The sequence below is a fragment of the Mesoplodon mirus genome, assembly GCF_964341445.2.
Source record: "Mesoplodon mirus genome assembly, chromosome: 11".
In the NCBI taxonomy this organism is placed as follows: domain Eukaryota; kingdom Metazoa; phylum Chordata; class Mammalia; order Artiodactyla; family Ziphiidae; genus Mesoplodon; species Mesoplodon mirus.
This window is the reverse complement of record NC_138987.1, coordinates 55,317,152-55,336,944: the sequence shown is the minus strand read 5'-3', so window position 1 is coordinate 55,336,944 and position 19,793 is coordinate 55,317,152. Positions and strand designations below refer to the sequence as shown.

The following is a 19,793-nucleotide window of genomic DNA, read 5'->3' as shown; positions in this document are numbered from 1 at the left end:
GTAATGAACTTGATCCTCCTTACAGCCGATGGCCCTGCGTCACCTCTGCTTTAGGTGTGTGGTTCCCCATTGTCAGGAAGCCAAGCCTCATCCAGAGATAATGTTTTGAGGCAAAAGACAAGCCTCTATCCTCCCATCCCACTCCCACCACTACTGTGTTCCTCTCCTGCTATTACTCAGGCAAAGAAAGGGGTGGTGCTACCCTTTCTTGGGGTGGGGGGTTGAGGTCTGGATGAGCCCGGCAGGCCTTCCCGACTCTTACCACTTTCTTAAGCTTTGAGGACAGGGGTCTTCCCAACCTGATGATACGGGAAAGGAACAGGAGTTAGGCATATAATAGGTCTGAGAGCCCCAAGCACCAGTGTGAAGTACATCATTTGTATTCCGTTACCTCCCTGCTGCCTCCCCTGGTAGTTCTCCTGTTCAGCCCCTCTCTTGCTACTAAAATAAGTCATCACCCTCAAGGACCAGTGCTTCTTCCCTCATGAAACCCTTCAACTGCTCCAACCAGACATCACTTTATTAACCTCTTAAGCTTTGAACACTACCCACTTACCGCTCAAAATCAGATGATGCTTTCCTGCTTCTAGGCTCCTCAAAAGTCCGGCTTGGTGACTGAGGTGACTGATAAGTTAGGAGCACTTTCCCAAGCATGTTATTTGTATACTAATAAATAGATAACTTCTAGAGCTACAACCTCGCATAAGATAATGATAATGGAGATGACTTTAGCTGGATGGCAGGCCAGTGGGGGTCTTTTGACCCCTGACAACTTGGGGAAGAGGATGACCTAGTCCCTTGTCCCTCAGTAGGCGGTCTAGGATGCCAGGAAGGAGGTGGAGGGAGCTCTCTTGTGGCTTTTGCTTAAACCTTCCATCTTTTGGGGTTGGGGGGGACATGGGGAGATGAAAGGGAGACTTAACCTGGAAGGTAAATGTTTAGCATCCAGCTCTTAGGACAAACAGCGACCTTGTCTTCCCAGAAAACGAATAGCTCTTCATTCATGGCTTGGCAGAGGATCTGGACCTAGGATCCACTTCAGGATACTCTGGGCAAGGGGGCTTCTAAAATGAGCCTGGAGAAAGCCATTGGAAGTACTTGGATTGGTCCAGGTGGGATGGAGGCAGTGACAGGGAGAATGAGTGTGAGTATGTATGACTTTTTCAGACTAGAGGTATAAGGTCTGAAGGTTTTGGGGAGTCACCGCATCATTTCCAGTTTCAAGTACCTAGACTGGTCAAAGCAGAAAACTGACAGGTATTTATTTTGTACCTTCTGTGTTTCCAGACATGTGCTAAGGATGGAGTCAAACCACAGTACTGAGGGAGAGACCAGGGAATCTATTTCTGAGATACTCTGGAATCCTTGGGATAAGCGTAGAGTACCACATGGGTAGTGAGAGTCGGGGAGTAAGTGTGTAGGGATATCCCCTTGCTGCTTGCAGCAGGGAGTGGTGTCTTTGTGCAGGCAGTTATACTACCGAGAATAGTCTCTTTCCCAGTTCAGGAGGGTGTGGAGGTACAAGGGTCAAAGTCCAGTTTTCTACTTTCTAGCCTGGTAACTGGAGGTTAGAGTATCAGGCTGGTCACTGGGGAGTCATAGGATCCAGGTGCCTTTTTTCCTCTGCAGGTTTTTCATTCAAATTAGGTTTCCTGGCCCTGATTACTGATTACTGGGATGGGTAAGGATGACCCTGAGTTCCTGAGCAAAGGGAAGAAAGGGTTAGGCCTGAGGAAATCTGAGCCTTGACTGTGGTAAAGGGCGCAATGCTGCTGAAGGCAGTGGTTGGAGGTCTGGAAGTGAGGAACCTGGGCCAGGACTGTTCACCATCAAGCCTTGAAGGTAAGTGTCTCCTTGTTTGTGTCACTATGGCCATGAGCTGCAGAAGAGAGTATCTGGGCTCTCTCTAGCTTAGGAGCAAAGCTGGCTTCTGAGCTGAATGTGGTGGAGTAGAGAGGGTGCCTCGCAAGCCAGAACTCTGGCTCTCTGTTCCCAGAGCTGACCAGTTCTGCCCATGCACCCTTCCTGCCCCGACCCTTCCTCCAAACCAGGTGCATTGAGAGCTGTCTCTGAGGAGGTCTGGACAGTGAGTCTGGGCCAGGCAGGAGGTTTGAGAATGAACTTGGCCACCTGGCACTCCCGCCCACGCCTTGTTGAGAGCTGTCCTAAGACAGACTCGAGTACAAGGCCTTTTAAGGGTTGGAGGGCTTAGCTTGGGGCAGTGAATCACAGGGATTTGGATGCTAGCTTTTTTCTGAGTTCTGAATATAGGAATACTGCCTTTAGGTAATAAACAGGAGATGGAGAATCTGTTCTTGCCTATGCCAGATCTTGCATTGATGGGATGAGACATCCCTGGCTAGAACAGCCAAAGGGCAGGGTGGGCGAGGGAGGTAATGCTTCACTCCTGGTTATGAGTGCATAACCATACCTAAAAAGAAAAGATCTAGTCAGCCAGGGTATGTGCATGCTCCTGAAAATATGCCGTTCGATTTTGAACCCAGATTTGTATATGCTGACTCACAAGCTTTTTATTTATTAACAATCTGTCAAACGTATTAAAACCATTTAAAAAGCAGTGCCTTGCTTACTATCTGGCACATGATAGTCACTCAACCTTGATGAATGAATAAACGTCATTGCCCTTGACCAAGCTGGACATGATGGGTACCCCATGAGTCTTGGAAGCCAGGGGTCTGTGGTAGTTTCTCCTACTTGCTGACAGATACCTTTGAAGGTGGAAACCTCTCCAGGAATGGCCCTTTGATTAACTTGTGCCTTGAGTCAGGGTTGGGCCCGCTCCCCTGCCTTTCCCAGGACCATCTCACTTTTCTCTGTCCTTCAGGTTCCTCCTAACTTGATCCAAGGAGAAAGCTCCTTCCTCCATGGTCCCTTCCGGGTCCAAGAGGGCTTTGCTGCCCTCTGTGGGTGACGTTGTCTTAGTTTTGCCCTTTTCTGCTACCATCCTCTCTCACCCCTTCCCATTCAGATTACCTACCAAACAAAGCCTCAGAGCTGGACAAGACAGTAGCCGTCCACCTCAGTGGCACCATTCCAGTCAGCCGATGCCTCAGTGCAGTGTGTGTGGTCACCCCTTTGCTCAGAAACTTTCAGTGGGTTCCCACTGCCATTCAAGGCTCTCCACAACCAGCTCTCTCTTCTCTCTCCAATTACCTCTGTCTGGTCTTCTGGCTAAATCCCTTACTTTAGCCAAACTGGTCGGTTCATTTTCCCCAAATATCTGGCCCTCTGCCGTTCTAGCCTTTCTCCCTTGTTTAGAAACACTACTTTCCTTTAAGGTATGCAAAGCTGCCATGGCCTCTCTAGTCACAAGGACGTTTTTCTCCTGGCCTGGCTCCTTTAGCTCCGCTAGCACAACTCCCTCAACACCCCCCACACGTTGCCTTGGGTTGCTGTGTATCACGTGCATTCATGCAATATCGTAATTTCAGAATTTATCTTTGTGACCAAAATAATTTTTATTGCAAAAGATCCAAACAATACAGAAGTGTTCAGAGCAGCATGTAGGACTTGTTCCCCTCTGCTCACTCTGTCCTCAAAGGTTACCACCCTCAACTGTTTGGTGTGCATCCTCTAGTTCCTTTTCTAAATATATGTATCTACACACATTTGGGGAGGGGTTAAAATATAAAGGGGCTCATCACATCTATTATTCTACCTTTTTTTTTAAACTTAAAGGTATATATGTTTGTCTTAGAGGTTTTCTATATTAGTGTAGTTAGGTTTTCCTTTTTAATGGTTTCTCAGTACTGCATAGTATATAATATTTACTCAAAATGAAACATATTTGTCTGGAATCTGTTATATGGAGGGTATTGTGCAGCTAGCACCTAAGGGACTCCAGATACCTTGTCCTTGCCATCAGTGAGCTCGCTCTTTAGAGGAGAGGGGGAGGGAGGAGTGGGAATACACAAATAACCACAACACGAGGGAAAACACATTAAAGTCCCCAAGTGTGCCTGAAGTTCAGAAATAAGAGAAGTCATTTCTAGCTAAGGGGATCAGGACTTAACAGCGGAGGTGATCTTCAAACTTGGCCTGGAAGGAGCTTGACAGGTGAAGGAAGAGCATGAACTGCACACAGAGGTGAAAACACACAACGCAGGTTCATCTGATGCCCTGAGCATGAAGGGGATTTGATTCAATTTATAAACATTTATCAAGCATCAAATGTGTCAGACATCATACTAGGCAATGAGAGTATAGAAATGAGAAATGTGAAGTTCCTGTCTTTAAATGGCTTTCATTTTCACGGAATCAAAGCCAGGTTTGGAAAGGCAGGTTAAGACCAGATGATGCAAGCTTTCAATTGGCATATCAGGTAGTCTGAATTTAATTCACTGGGCAATGTGGAGCCATGCAGGCTTTTTAGTGGGTAGGTAGGTAACGTGACTGAAGCTGACTGAAGCAACAGTGAACAGAATGGGCTAGAGTAGGGAGAGGCTGAGGCTGAGGGGCTTATTACTCTTTTGTTGTTTCTTGTTTTAACAAGATAGAAGTTCATTTCTTTTTAATTTTCTGGCCACACCGTGCAGCCTGTGGAATCTTAGTTCCCCAACCAGGGGTCGAACCCATGCCCCCTGCAGTGGAAGCACGGAGTCTTAACCACTAGACTGCCAGGGAAGTCCCTAGAAGTTCATTTCTACCTCAGTTAAAAGGTGTCTGGTGGTAGGCAATCAGGACTGGTATGGTGGCTCTACAGTTATCAGTCTCTGATGACTTCTTTTTGTTCACTATCCTACTTACATCTTCATGGTCGCCTCATGGTCTAATATGGCTGCTAGAGTGTAATTCATCTCATCTATATTCCAGGCAGCAGAAAGAAGGAAGGGAAGGAGACTGGGGGGGAGGAGGTGGAGCACTGCGACACACTGCTTAGTTAAATTAACTTCCTTTAAGCAGCCTCCCTGGAAGTCCAGGACAATATTTCAAACACTTTGGTTTATGTCTTATAGGCCAGAACTTAGTCACGTGGCCTTATCCAACTTTAAGGGAGACATGGAAATACAGTTCTGTTTGTGTTTGATTTTTTTCCTTTTAAAAAAATTTGAGGAATAATTTGCATAAAGTGCCATGCACAGATCTTAATACAGTTTGATAAGTTCTGACAGGCATACACCCATGTAACCCACATCCCTATCAAGATATAGAGCATTCCATCACCCCCAGAAATTTCCTCCTGCTGAGGGGGCTTTTTTTTAAAAAAAAGAAAACCCAAAAGAGAAATAATGAAGGTTTAATTAGGGTGGTAGCTGTGGGAATAGAAAGAAAGAGCCGGAGAAGCTGTGGAGGGAAAATCCAAAGCAGACTGGTTGAATGTGGGGGTGAGAGGAGAATCAAAGAGAGTGCTGATAGCAGAACCAGGAACAGAAACAGGAGGCTGGGAGTGAAGTCTAGATTGTTGCAGGTGGGATGGAAGGAGAAAGAGGAATGAGTATGGTATTGTGTGTGTTGATTTGAGGTGCTGGTCAAACATCCAGGTGGAGATCCCCAGTACACAGTGGTGTCTAGAGCTTGGGAGGGCAGTCAGAGCTCAATGGCATCATGGACCAGAGAGATGCTTAAGAGGACAAGGCCTAAGAAGTGATCCAAAATATGGTGACTGTGAGCTCACTGATGACTTTTGAGGGAGGAAAATCCAGAGATACCCAAGGCCTGAGTGGGCAGTGAGGGCTTAAATCATGCAGAAGGGGATTGGTAGGGTCACCTGAAATAACTTAAAAAGTCTTTTAAAAACTGAAGTCCTGGGACTTCCTTGGTGGCACAGTGGTTAAGAATCCACCTGTCAATGCAGGGGACACGGGTTCGAGCCCTGGCCCGGGAAGATCCCGCATGCTGCGGAGCAACTAAGCCCATGCACCACAACTACTGAGCCTGCGCTCTAGAGCCTGCAAGCCACAGCTACTGAGCCCATGTGCCACAACTACTGAAGCCCACAAGAGAAGCCACCGCAATGAAGAGCAGCCCCTGCTGGGCGCAACTAGAGAAAGTCCGCGCGCAGCAACGAAGACCCAATGCAGCCAAAATAAATAAATAAATAAATAAAGAATTTCTAAAAACAAACAAACGGAAGTCCTTGCACAAACATAAAATGGGTGTATGTAGCTGACCTTTTGACAAGTTTGTTGATGAAAGGAGAAAGGAAATGGTAATGTCAGAGGAAAAGATCAGGGATTCACCCCATCCTTACAGTGAAATAGCCTGTGCTCTTTTCAGTTACCTTAAGGACAGGGTGATGGGACAACACCCTTCCTCCTCTTGGGTATATGACCTCCAGAAAATCAAGCTGAAGGGCTGGGTATGGGAGAGGGATACGACCTTTGGCAGCTGCTGGGTTGCGGTGGGCCAGCCAGACACTGCCAGGATAGGTGTGGAGACACATATATATATATATTTTTGTGTGTGTGGTACGCGGGCCTCTCCCGTTGCTGAGCACAGTCTCCGGACGCGCAGGCTCAGCGGCCATGGCTCACGGGCCCAGCCGCTCTGCGGCATGTGGGATCTTCCCGGACTGGGGCACGAACCCGTGTCCCCTGCATCGGCAGGCGGACTCTCAACCACTGCGCCACCAGGGAAGCCCGGACACGTGTATCTTTAAGAGGAAAGACCAGAGCGCAAACTGGCTGGACTCGGGTAGTTCTGGGTTTGAATCCTGTCTCTGTCACCACCTAGCTAGATGACCTTGAGCAACTTACTTAACCTGAACACCCAGTTCCTCATCTAAAATGGAAACAATTATGCCTACCTTTCAAGGTGGTTTTGAGGATTACAGACAAGTGTCTGGAACACAGTAGGTAATCGTAAATGGGTGCCATTACGTGCCCAGCCCCTCGCTATGAGACCGAACGGCTAACGGACAGGTCAGAATCTCAAAGGGCAGGGAGAGCTCCCGCGGCCTCCTCCCTCCAGGAGGTGGGGACAAGGTGGAGGAAGGGCTGCGGGAGGAGGAGCTGGCGCGCGTCGCGACCCGCCCCGTCCCGTCCAGTCTGGCCTGGGCGCTGAAGGAACTGCGGTCCTAGCCGCTGCCGCCCAACAGCCTGTCCTGGGTGTCCCGTGCCCTGCCCCCATCCAGTCATGACCCTGCGCCCCTCACTTTTCCCGCTCCGTCTGCTGCTGCTGCTGCTGCTCAGTGGGGCGGTGTGCCGGGCTGAGGCTGGGCTCGAAACCGAAAGTCCCGTCCGGACCCTCCAAGTAGAGACCCTGGTGAGGAGGAGATAGTCCCGGGCGGGCTCTGTGGAGGTCGGGCCTCGTGAGGAGAATGCCGGGGTCTCAAGGAATCTGGGAGCGGGGAGGAGAGGCAGTGCGGGGACTGAATTGGGGGTGCTGAGTCTAAGGGCAAGAACGGGATCTTCGGAGGAGCCTCCGTGACTCCTGTAGCGCGATCATAGGTGGAGCCCCCGGAACCGTGTGCTGAGCCTGCTGCCTTTGGAGACACGCTTCACATACACTACTCGGTGAGGGGCCTGGGGGGCCGGGGCGGGGCCTGGGTGGGCGGCGCCCTGCAGCAACACGTCAGCTTTAGCTCGGACACGTGGCAAGCGGTTCGCGAGTCACTCCGGCTCTGGGGGTCCTCCAGCACGTGGCCGGGGGAGGGGCGCTCCTCTTCCCTACCCTTTTTACCTCCCTGCTTTTCCGCCAGTTCCTCCCGGGCCCTGAGAAGTGAAGGGTGGAGGGATCTCCGAGAAGCGCCAGCCCTTTCTGCCCCGAGGGGAATGCTAGGCAGCAGTCGCAAGGGGGTTGCCGACCGAGGCCCAGGTGTGTGCGCGCCCTGCTGGGAGGCAGAGGTACTAGGTGTGTGCTCTAGAAGCTCTTTCCACACCCTCCCCCCCACCCAGGGCAGCTTGGTAGATGGACGCATCTTTGACACTTCTCTGACCAGAGATCCTCTGGTTATAGAACTTGGCCAAAAGCAGGTGATACCAGGTATGTGAGCCGTACCTCCCATTCCACTTCTTCCCAACCTAAGCCCTTGCTTAGCTTCTTCAACTCCTAAGCTACAGTGGAAATGTCCCCTGGAATAAGACCCCAGGGCTCTACCAGCCACCTCCTGAGGTTCAAGCCCCGCTTCTAGAACTCCTCTTGCCCCATACCACATTGGAAGCCAGAGATTCCAGCAGTGGGGAGCTCAACTGAGGGTCCATGGGGAGCCTTTGAGCCTCCTCTCCTGGGATTTGGGGAATGTAGGTAGTTTCCTATTCAGTTGTGTCTTCTTCCTCAAGGTCTGGAGCAGAGCCTTCTAGACATGTGTGTGGGGTGAGTATCTGGGCAGGTGGGCTTGGGTACCCCCTCTGCATGGCTCTGCTATCCCTGCTCCTAGAGGAGGCAGGAGAATGGGCCTTGGCTTCACACTGGGCAGGTCAAGGTCACTGGGCACTGAGGCTTTGGATGAAGTCTCAGGCTTTCTGGCTGTGGATTTTGTTGGTGGAGTTGAGACATGTGGGGGGATGGACGCCTTGGCTGGTCAACCTGTTTGGTGCTCAGATGGGAAAGTTCACGTTTTGAGTGTGAATATCCAGAGGGTTTTGTTGGTGGGGCTTCAGATGGACTGAGGTGGCTGGTCCACCTCTTCCCACCTCTGGCTATGACTAACATTCCTTCCCTCAGAGAGAAGCGAAGGGTAATCATTCCTTCTCACTTGGCCTATGGAAAACGGGGATTTCCACCATCTATCCCAGGTAATCTGACTAGGCCTCTCTCTGTGGCTATCAAAATACCCAGGCCCGGGGACTTCCCTGGCAGTCCAGTGGTTAAGACTCTATGCTTCCAATGCAGGGGGCGCAGGTTGGATCCATGATTTGGGAACTAAGATCCCACATGCTGCACTGTGCAGCAAAAACAAACAAAAAAACCCAGTCTTTAAGAGCTACATACAAGGAGCTATGCACTTTGTCTGGAGACTGAGAAAGTCTAAACCCAGTTTGCTGAAAGGTACAGGAGTGGCTGAGGCTTCCTTCTGCAGGGCCACCTTCTTCCTCCTCAGATCACCAGCAGGGACTAGGAACGTATAACCTGTTAAAGCCACTGGCTTGTCCTCTGGCAGACAGCAACTTTTTAGGGAGGAGACACCTGCTTGAGCCACATGAGTCTGCTGCCTGTGCCACCTCTCCGAGAACTCTGGACTTCTTTCCTGCCCTTTTCCTACAACTCCAAACTGTTGGTTGTGCAGTTGGCATGGCTTCTCACCACATCCCCACCGTTCTTTTCAGCCTCCACCAGGAAAGAGATAGTAAAAATGATCACAGTCAAGTAATTCAAAACAAAATAAAACAAAAAACAACTTTTAAAACCCAAGCCTGGGACTTCCCTGGTGGTGCAGTGGTTAAGAATCCTCCCTCCAATGCAGGGGACTCGGGTTTGATCCCTGGTCAGGGAACTAGATCCCACATGCATGCTGCAACTAAGACCTGGTGCCACCAAGATAAATTAAATAAATAAAAATTAAAAATAAATAAGTTAAAAAAAAAAAAAGCCAAGCCTACCCCCTAACTTTAAAAGCCCTCACAGGTCACTGCTGATACCTATTTTTGAAGGCCTGAGACTGGACAGATTTCCCAAGATGCATATCTCTTGCTTTTGGTTATAAGAAATGTTCTATTAGCGAAAATGACTTGTACTTCAGAGTATTGGGATAAAAGTTCTTATCTGAGTTCCAGCTTAGACAGAGACCCATAGAGAGGGTCAGGGGACTAAAGAGAAATTCTTTTACCCAAAGTTCTGTTACCTCCTCATTTCCAGTGCTGCTTGTTTGCATTTCTCCCCCAACTCATTCCTGTCCATTCCTCCACTCCTTACTTCTTTTTTTTTTTTTTTTTTTGCGGTACGCGGGCCTCTCACTGTTGTGGCCTCTCCCGTTGCGGAGCACAGGCGCTGGACATGCAGGCTCAGCGGCCATGGCTCACGGGCCCAGCCGCTCCGCAGCATGTGGGATCTTCCCAGACCGGGGCACGAACCCGTGTCCCCTGCATCGGCAGGTGGACTCTCAACCACTGCGCCACCAGGGACGCCCCACTCCTTACTTCTTAAACCACATCCTTCTTCCTCTCTAGCCCTTACGTTGAAACACCTATTTTTTTTTGTTTAACAATCACATTGAGGTGTGCTTATTGGTTGGTGAAATTTTAAAAAGTCTAGTTTAAATCCAATTAATTTCAGCCCTGCAAAGATATATGGCTGTTTAGAAATGGAATACAGTTAGTACAGAGGTCTCTAACTTACAAATGGACTTTACAAGTACTTTTCACAGAAAGTTTTCCTATCCTGGCAAAGACCTGTCAGTGAATACAAGCCACACTTGTATATTTGACTATAACTAGATAGCTCATAACCCTCCTCTGCTTCTGCCTTTGTAAGAGATCTCAGCCCCACATTTAAATCTTGCCAGCTTTACAGTTGGTGCTGTGGTTGTGCTCTGCCCTCCCCCCTTTCATTCAGATTTGAGTCCTGGGTAACATGCACAGGGATTCTAACCTTCACCTCCTCTCTGCCTCCAGCGGATGCAGAGCTGCATTTTGACGTGGAGCTCATTGCACTGATCCGAGCCAACTACTGGCAAAAGCTGGTGAAGGGCATTTTGCCTCTGGTAGGCATGGCCATGGTGCCAACCCTCCTGGGCCTCATTGGGTATCACCTATACAAAAAGGCCAGCAGACCTAAAGTCTCCAAAAAGAAGCTCAAGGAAGAGAAACGAAACAAGAGCAAAAAGAAATAAACAATAATTTTTTAAAACCTTTGCATTTTTCACCCGATACTTTCTGCTGCTACCTTTGTAAGTGGGAAAAAGGTAAAGGGCTGGGGAGAAAGGGCATTCTTAGTTGGGTCTTGCCTGGCATGGGGGTGGTTGGAGGCTTTGGATCTCTTCTCCTGGCCCTCTTCTTCCTGTCCTAACTTACCCCAAGGACCATAGGATCTCTGGGTCCCGAAGGTATGTGTTTTGGCTCCCATGGTGTCCTGACTGAGGAGCAATCCATCACTGAGAAGTAAGCCTCTGGGTAGTTGCCTAGCTATTCTCTTTACCCCCTAGGGCCGCTGTATTCCTAGTGTCCTCCAAGTAGACTGTTCTATCCAACATGGCAAAGATACAAGGAGCTCATAAACTCCATGGAGATTTTTAATAGCAAAGTTCTCAGGTCTCTCAAAACATTCTCTGGGGGTTGAAAAGAGATTTTCTCCTTGTATCACAGGATGTGGGAGATCACATGGGCTGCTTCAATGATGTTGTAAGTGGCTGGAGGTTTTTGGTCACCTGGCTGGGCTGTAGGCGTGGATGGGGGCTGGGGTAAGTTGCTGCGATGATTGACGATGAAGCGTGGGCTGAGCTGGCTCAGCACTTCATCACTCACTGAGATGCCATCCAAGTACTGCTTGAGCATCTCCCGCAGCTTCTCATTGATTTCTAACAACTGGGCACGTCTGTGTTGAAGGCTCAGTTGCTCCAGTTTCACTTTGTTGTACCTTTTCCAGAAATTCTCCATCCCTATGTAGTCCATTATCACCTGGGAATTGAATTAAAGGGAGAAGGGGTGTGGTAGCACCCGTTAGCAAGTGCAGCCCCAGCCTTGGGCGGTGGCCTCCGGGCAGTAGGAAGCTTACCTTTCCAAGCTCCTCATTAAACCCCTCTGGGTCAATCTTCTCTATGTCCTCCTGCTCCTCAGGAGTCAATACCGACGAATAAAAAGGCAGCACTTTTTCTTCCTCTGTTTCAAATTTCCTACATATTTCAGCAAGTTTAAGGACCTTTTCACCCTATTGGAAGCAAGAAGAGACCTTTCATTAGGAAAGGGGGTGGGGAGGGGAAATAGTGGATTTGGTTCCCCTGCTTCAATCCAGGGGAGCTACTCATCCAAATGGGAGACAAAAGTAATAAATACATCCAAGAGAGAGAGCTATGTGCCAAGCACTATTCCAAGGATTTTATACTCTTCTAAAATTCATTCATCATGAACTAATTTCACTTAAAATGTGAGAGGAGAGGGAACATGGAATACAGTAGGTATTCCAAGTGTGCACTCAGGCAGGAAGCAGGGGGAAGCCCTCTATGTCTCCCCAGCCCCTTTCGCTTCGCAGGGAGTCGTGTTCCTTGGTTTTGTTCTGGCTGCCCTCTCCCCTTTGTTACCTTGTCGACAATCTTCCTCAGGGCCTTGAGGGTGGCATTACTTTCCAGGGTGAGTTTGACTAAGTTCTCCTGTGATATCCCCCGGGCCTGAGTCCTTTGGGCCTTAAGTTTTCGCAGTTGTACAAGGACCAACTCCTTGTCATCACGAATGTCCTGGTTCTGTTCTTTACTCTCGCGGCCGTGCACCATGATCTTGCCTTTTAAAATAATTATGGAATCCTAGAGGAACAGGGTAAGTCAGAGGAAACACTTGACTAGGTGAGGGTCTTCAGTGAGCAGGTAAAAGGACTGTCTGGGGACTGATACCAGAGCATACCATCTTTCCCCAGCCAGTGATGAGGCCCAGTAGAAACTGGGGAAAGAAGAACAGGGGATAATGGAACAGTTAAAGCAGTGAGTCTTTCAGTTGGGCTGCACTAACCTGTAGTCTCCGTATTTTTTTCATCTGTGCTTCAATCTCTTTGGAGCTCTTCTCGTCCTTTACCTTTAGAGTCTCAAAGGTGATCTTTCGATCCTCTGTGGCATCAGTGTAATTCTTGAGTGCATCCTGGAACCTTCTCCACAGATCTTCTACTATATGCTCATGTTGCAGTCTTAGAAAGTGCTTCTCTTCTAAATTCTGGGAAGTGGCCCCAAAATAGCCAGTGCTTGGAATTACCCTATTAGCACCCTTTCACTTCCACCAGCAACCTCCTCCTCTTGAACTGTTTGTAGCACAGCATGGTGCAGAGGTTGCCAGTGAAAATGCCTACAAACCAGGCAGATGATATAAATAAGCGCTGTGGGCTAGATGGGGCCTGTGGCGAACCAGAGAGGAAATGCTCCATTGATGTGTGTTTGGGGGGGTGGGAGCACAGCTGCTCAGCTTCACATGAATGTCTCCATTTGGAATGTGGCCCAGTGTTACCAGATCTTTACATTTTTCAAGGGAAGCTGAAAATTTTGATTTTTATGTGAAATCTTCCAATTTTTAAATGTAGAAAGCTTATAAAAATTTTTAATGAAGCAAAATAAAAACAAAGCGGGGGCTTCCCTGGTGGTGCAGTGGTTAAGACTCCACCTGCCAATGCAGGGGACACGGGTTCGAGCCCTGGTCCGGGAGGATCCCACATGCCGCGGAGCAACTACGCCCGTGCGCCACAACTACTGAGCCTGCGCTCTAGAGCCCACAAGCCACAACTACTGAGCCCGCATGCCACAACTACTGAAGCCCGCATGCCTAGAGCCCATGCTCCGCAACCAGAGAAGCCAACGTGATGAGAAGCCCACGCACCACAAGGAAGAGTAGCCCCTGCTCACCGCAACTAGAGAAAGCCTGCGCACAGCAATGAAGACCCAACGCAGCCAAAAAGAAGCAAAGGGCCCCACCCCCCAAATCCAGGTCTGCAGGTTGGCTAAGTCTGCAGCCTCCAGGGTGGTGGAAGCTCTTGGGGCCAAGGGACAGGAGAACTAGACTCTCCCCCTGGCTCTACCACAGACCAGCAGCATGACTTTGGCAGGTCATTTCACTTCTTTGGGCCTTAATTTCTTCATCTACAAATCACAGGGGTGAAGCCAGACGATCTCCTTGGTGTGCATTAGCTCTAAAATGCACTTCCTTGACATTTCAGAATGGTTCTCCCTCCCCACCAATTTTCACAAAATTACAAAAAGCAGTAGGGGTACCTACAGCGGCAACAGGCATTTTATTGGCTATGTTGGTTAAAGGGATCTCTTCTAGCTCTACTAGCCTTGAGCGATTTTCTCTCACTTTCTCCCAGTTCCTGCCCTTCTGCTCTCCCTCTGTACCTTGTTTTTGAGATCGTCCCACATGCTCTGGAACTCCAGCTTGCTTTTGTACTCAGAATCTATGCAGTTCTGCTCCATGGCCATGAAGACATCTTGTAGGTAGTGAATCTCTTTTTCATGTTGGTCAATAATTGTCTTCCTATAGGAGATAAGATACTGTCTCTGCTCTGTGGCATAAAGCATAGGGATCAATAATGACAATGCAAAGCAGTATATAATAAAACTATATGAATGGTACAAACTCTTAGGTACTGAAGAAGAACAGAGGGAAGGCGGGTTCTATTCTTTTCAGGGTCAGAAAGAATGAATAAAATTATTTTGATTTGTGAATAGGTAATATATTCATAGGATACAAAAATCAAAAAGTACAAAAGGTTGCAGTGAAAAGTCTCCTTCCCATCCCTGTCCCCCAGAGAGGTAGATGGGTATAGGATTTTGATAGTTGAAAGTGGGTGGCTGCTTACAGCCAGCATCTTGACATAGGCTCTGGATAGTCCCCTAGGCTCAACCCCCCCATATCTCCTCTTAGGTCCCCATACCTTTCTGTCTCAAACTCCTTGGTTAGGGCCTCCAGCTCCACGTTGTAACTTTCCTCTAGGAGGCTGAGCCGGCATCTCTGCAGGGCCAAGAGCCGGTCGATGTTGTGCAAGTGGCTGCGCAGCGCGTGGGCGTACTGCTCCTCAGCTTCTGACAGGTCCTTCACTAACGACTGGGTAGGAAACACAGAGTTACCATTTTGGCTGAGTGGCATCTATGTGAGAAAATAAAAATGTATTCGGCTAGCTAGTTCCTATTTCCCCTAGTCCCTAAATCCACTTCTTTGGCTCTGGGAGCTCTGGCTCTGCCACTTTTGAATGTGAGAAGCCAGTGCTGGTGAAGGGGCCATGTGGAAGCATTCATTCCAGTCGACAGCCCAGCTGAGCTCCCAGCGGATAGTCAGAATCAACTGCCAGTCCTCTTACACATCCAGCTCGGTCAAGCCTTCAGATGACTGCAGCCCCAAATGACATCTGACTGAAAACCGTACGAGAGATGTCAGGCAAGAACCTACCTCCCTGGTAAGCTAAGTCAACCTGCAGAACCACGAGAGAGAGTGAAATAAATTGTTGTCGTAGTCGCTAATTTAGGGTGGCTTGTGATGTAGCAATAAAAAACGAGAACATGTCCACTAGAAAAAAAAGGGACCGTGTGAGCATCAATATGGATAAGAACTGCAATGGATCAAAACATATCAAATATGTTTGATTATGAGTTTATCAGGATACTTAAAAAAAATCAGTTACCATTAGAGGATGCCAGATAACCGATTCTTTTTTTTTTTAAACTGGTTTATAAAGGGAAGAGAAAGAGCATTTCTTATGTAAACTATAGTGTATATAAGCATTTCTTATATAAAGTATACCTCTGGGTAACTGAATGGTAAATGATAGTATCTCTTTATAGAAGTATTCAAACTAATAAATGAAAAAAGAATACTATTAGAAAATCAGCATTTTGCAATCCCCAATGAATTAATGGATAATCAACAGCGGCTAACATCACAAATGTGCCTCCTAATAGAAGAACACAACACCTGCAAGCTTCTAGATCGAATTACCAAGACACAGGAAATACCGAGGACAAAGTAACATGTTAAACTACAATACAGTATACTATGCAGTTGTTAAAGAAAAATGAGAAGCTCTTTATGGGCTAATGTTGAATAATCCCCAGGATATATTATTAAGTGAAAAGGGCAAGGGGCAGAACACTATGTAATACTACCATTTGTGTAAAAAAAAAAAAGGTTTACTCATGAAACTAAAATCATTGGGAGGGGCATTGGGTGGCTGAAAGGCACCAGTGGGAGGGAACTTTTCTCTATATAACTTTTTGATCTTTTGAATTTTGAATATTGTGAGTGAACTACCTATTCAAAAAAGTAAAACAAATTAAGTGAATAAAGCAAAACAGCATTTACCAAATGCCCACATGATCCACTCACTGTAAACTACTACATTGCTAGCTTTTACCTTATATGTTTGGTATGAAAAAGATCTGATATAGGTGCTGATAATGGAAGACTATTCAGTCACTCAAGAAATGTTTACTAAACCTGCTATGTACCAGCACCGTGCTGGATGCCGAAGATTCGGAGATGAAAAGACATTCTCACTGCCCCCAGAGGAGCTTGAAGTCTTGCAGTAGGAAAAGTTATATAAGTAGAAAATTACAATAAATTCTGAAAAAACAAAAAACAAAAAAAAACCAGGTATAAAGTTCAGATTAAATTCCGATTTCGTAAATTCTGAAAAGAAATTACAGCATGGAAAATGCTATGAGGTTGATGATTTCCCAGTGACAATGGGATATAAAGGACTTAGTGCCTACATCTGACTAAGAGCACTGAGGAGGGCTTCGTAGCAGAGATGTCATTTGTATCACTCTTGAAGGAGGAGTGAGAGTTTGCCAGGAAAACTGGGGAGATAGGGAATGGCATGTGCAAAGGCACAGGAAAGAGGGCTGGCTATGTGAAAGGTACAGGTAGAGGCCAGATCATGAAGGGCTTTGATGTTTGATGTTCCTTCCAAGGAGTTTCGATTTTTTCTGTAGAAGAGGGGAGCCACTAAGGAGATTTACACAGTGGAGTAACAGGATCAGATATTTGCTTTAGAAAGATAATCCTGGTGAGGACTTCCCTGGTGGCGCAGTGGTTAGGAATACACCTGCCAGTGCAGGGGACACGGGTTTGAGCCCTGGTCTGGGAAGATCCCACATGCCGCGGAGCAACTAAGCCTGTGCGCCACACCTACTGAGCCTGCGCTCTAGAGCCTGTGAGCCACAACTACTGAGCCCGTGTGCTACAACTACCGAAGCCCTCGCGCTACAACTACCGAAGCCCTCGTGCCCAGAGTCCGTGCTCTGCAACAAGAGAAGCCACCACAGTGAGAAGCCCGCGCACCGCAACAAAGAGTAGCCCCCGCTCGCCACAACTAGAGAAAGCCCACACACAGCAATGAAGACCCAACACAGCCCCAAATAAATAAATAAAATAAAATTTAAAAATAAAAAGAGTATTGCAATAGATAATGCCCGTCTCACCTACAGCAGGACAGTGGGGAAGAAGAGCAGGATGTGACTTTGAAAAATATTTAAGCAGAAGATTTATACAAGACTTAGTAACAGAAGTTAGGAATGGAAGCAAAAGCTGGGATGATTCCCAGATTCCTGGGTTGGGTGATCTGGTGAATGGTACCAGCCACCCAAATAGAGAGTATGAGGAAGATCAGATGGTGGAGGATGGGAAATGGGTCTGGCTAGAGAAGGAGGAGCTCATGAGCTCAGTTTTGAGGACAGTGACACAGCCAGGAACAGATATCGAGGGATCCTGAATAAGGGATTTGGAACTCAAGAGAAAAAATCCCTTAGAAGAAAAGATGGTATATACTCAACTCAAGAACTTCCCAAAAATATAAGGTTGGCTGATTGAATTGCTTAGAGACACAGAACTGCTCTTACCGATGGAGATCTTCTCAACCTCATCCAGGGCCACTGAAGTTGAATCAAAGAGGCCAAACAGAGTTTGGTTGAATAAAGCACTGGAGTGGGGATCAAGAAATCCGTGTGTAGTCACAGCTCTCTCACTGACTAGCTGTGTGACCTTGAGCAAACTGGTTCCTGCCTCTGGAACTGAGTCTTCTTATATTGAAATGAAGGTATAGGACTAAGTTCAAGTCATTGGGTGATGTCTACTGTGCCTTACAACTCTAATATAGTACTGGTTTGAGGCAGTAGATGACCAAGGAGAATGGCTCCTCTAACAGAGGGAGAAGGATGACGGCTCAATATTCTAGTTTTCATTTCATGTGTCTTGGGAGGGCTTTAAGATTAATTACTTCACTAGGCCCATTCTATTGAGATCAAGACAGTCATATTCAAGTGTTTCTTTGGGAAGAGAGCTTGCCTTGATGACACTGTCCTTGCAGTCCACCACTCGTTCAAACGTTTGGCTGAGGATCTCAATGTCCTTATGAAGCTCTCTGGTCTTGACTTCCCGAAGGACCGTCCTCCACTGTGTGTTAATCTTATTAAGGTTCAGAGCACTGTTGTGCTCCTCCTTGGCCAGCTTGTCCTGTGTGAAGGAATAAATAACCACCCCCTCCCAGAGGTCAGGGTTAAAAGCCCTGATACAGTACAACAAACAAGATCACGCTTTTTCTTTTCTGAGGGACCAAAGCTCCTGATGGCTAACATTCAGGAGTTCCTGTGCTTGTTTTGGGAGGGTCTGAAGTAAGACAGGAGCAGCCCAATGGCATTTTAGGGAGGGCTAGGGTGAATTTCCTTCTGGGTGGAAGCATCAGAGCAGGGTATTGTTTGTAATGACCCACCTCGAGGGAGAATATCACAAGTTCAGACAGCTCAGACGGCTGATAGCACCTACTGTCCCAGTTCTGGGGCTCAGGAGTGATTGTCAAGCTCTACACCACCTTCCTCCCTCCATGCTTCACAGAGAACTGCCCCTTCCCCCAGAAAATATTGCTTGAAATCTAAGTATATCTGGGTCTTAAGATTTCCAGAGGAGCGGAGGCTAGCATGAAAATGAGGCTACCACAATGACAGGGTCAAGGCAACAGGACAAGTGCAGGGGGTGTGTGGGGTTGGGCAGAGAGTTAATGCAAAAATCCATCACCTGCAAGAACTGGTTCAGGAGCCTCTCTTTCTTCTTGGCCATCTCCTCCTCTGCCAGCAACTTCTGCTGAAACAGAAGCAGCTGCTCCTCATCGGACAGGGGCATCTTGGCCTTTTTCCCTTTCTTAGACATAGCTGGATCTGGGCGAGGATCGTCCGCCTGCCAGGGCCAGCGCTAGAGGGGGTAGGAGGAAAATGTCCCCAGAAAGGTGACTTCTGGAACTGCCCCTGGAGGGTAGTTGGACCTTAGATCTCAGACCTCAGGCAAGAGATAGCCTGGGATAGCGGTGAGGCAAGGCTCCCAAACCAAAAGACGCATCTCCGTCTCCTAGCAACGGGGATCTCGCTAAGATGGCGCTGTAACGGATAGGAGAAGAGGTCTTGGCTCGGAGCGCCCTCTGCCCGTTGGAGGACCGCAGTCAGTTTTTGAGAGAGGGTCTTTTACTTCTCAAAATCCCTAGCTTCCTCAATGACCATTTAAAACTCTTTTTTGTATTATTTTTCACATAATGCATATTTTAAATTACAAGTAATAACAAATTTTGGAGATGTATGGAGAAACAGGAACCCTCATACACTGGTGGTGGGGATGCAAAATGGTACAGCCACTTTGGAAAACAGTTTGGCAGTTTCTTAAAATGTTAAACATAAATTTACAGTGTGAACCAGCAATTTCACTTTCAGACATCAATCTAAGAGAAATGAGAGTGTATCCACATAAAGACTTGCACAGGAATATTCTTAGCAGCGTTATTCATAATAGCCCAATTGGAAACAACCGAAATGTCCCAAAACAAGTGAGTGGTAGACAAAATATGCTCTTTCCACACAGTGGAATACTATTCAACAATAAAAAAGGAACAGACTATGCATGCATGCTACAATGTGGATAAACCGCAGAAACATGCTCAAAGTAGGCGGATGCAAGAGGCCACATATTGTAAGTTTCCATTTATGTGAACTACCCAGAAAAGGCAAAGCTATAAAGATGCAAAGTAAACTACAAATTGCTTGGAGGGGGGGACAGAGATTAACATTAAATGCACATGAGAGATCATATTGGGTTGATGAAAATGTTCTGAAACTGATTTATTTTGGACAACTTGATGAATTTGGGTTAAAAAAATCATTGCATTATATCCTTGAAAAGGGCAAATTATGATATGCAAAATGTGCCTCAATAAAGTTGTTTTTTTTTTTAATT

At 47.4% G+C, this 19,793-nt stretch overlaps 2 protein-coding genes across 3 annotated transcripts; one reads left to right on the top strand and one right to left on the bottom strand.

The window, feature by feature from the left end:
- The first annotated feature begins 6,991 nt into the window (after positions 1-6,991).
- On the top strand, positions 6,992-10,750 carry FKBP11 (FKBP prolyl isomerase 11). Of its 2 annotated transcripts, XM_082634654.1 has the most exons (6): positions 6,992-7,224; positions 7,410-7,475; positions 7,857-7,944; positions 8,241-8,274; positions 8,626-8,696; positions 10,512-10,750. In XM_082634654.1, the coding sequence occupies exons 1-6, from the start codon at positions 7,096-7,098 to the stop codon at positions 10,727-10,729; spliced, it is 606 nt and encodes a 201-aa protein (XP_082490780.1). In that variant the 5' UTR covers positions 6,992-7,095; the 3' UTR covers positions 10,730-10,750. The 2 variants fall into 2 exon arrangements, with proteins under 2 accessions (XP_082490780.1, XP_082490781.1); XM_082634655.1 differs by lacking the exons at positions 6,992-7,224; positions 7,857-7,944.
- A 96-nt stretch (positions 10,751-10,846) lies between these two features.
- Positions 10,847-18,886, bottom strand: DRC2 (dynein regulatory complex subunit 2). The gene is made up of 8 exons (XM_082634653.1): positions 18,591-18,886; positions 17,865-18,032; positions 14,461-14,630; positions 13,922-14,060; positions 12,555-12,752; positions 12,134-12,352; positions 11,611-11,763; positions 10,847-11,513 (listed from the first exon to the last, which is right to left on the bottom strand). The coding sequence occupies exons 1-8, from the start codon at positions 18,720-18,722 to the stop codon at positions 11,196-11,198; spliced, it is 1,497 nt and encodes a 498-aa protein (XP_082490779.1). The 5' UTR covers positions 18,723-18,886; the 3' UTR covers positions 10,847-11,195.
- Positions 18,887-19,793: the final 907 nt, after the last annotated feature.

What these genes read in the sequence shown, in the direction of transcription:
- FKBP11 (XM_082634654.1), top strand. Translation starts at nt 7,096, where the DNA reads ATGACCCTGCGCCCCTCACTTTTCCCGCTCCGTCTGCTGCTGCTGCTG. An exon ending in CGCTTCACATACACTACTCG is followed by an intron (nt 7,476 to 7,856) that starts GTGAGGGGCCTG and finishes CCCCCCACCCAG; the next exon opens with GGCAGCTTGGTAGATGGACG. An exon ending in CTTCTAGACATGTGTGTGGG is followed by an intron (nt 8,275 to 8,625) that starts GTGAGTATCTGG and finishes TCCTTCCCTCAG; the next exon opens with AGAGAAGCGAAGGGTAATCA.
- DRC2 (XM_082634653.1), bottom strand. Translation starts at nt 18,722, where the DNA reads ATGTCTAAGAAAGGGAAAAAGGCCAAGATGCCCCTGTCCGATGAGGAG. An exon ending in GCAAGGACAGTGTCATCAAG is followed by an intron (nt 14,631 to 17,864) that starts GCAAGCTCTCTT and finishes TTTCCTACCCAG; the next exon opens with TCGTTAGTGAAGGACCTGTC. An exon ending in AAAAAATACGGAGACTACAG is followed by an intron (nt 12,353 to 12,554) that starts GTTAGTGCAGCC and finishes CTGTTCCTCTAG; the next exon opens with GATTCCATAATTATTTTAAA.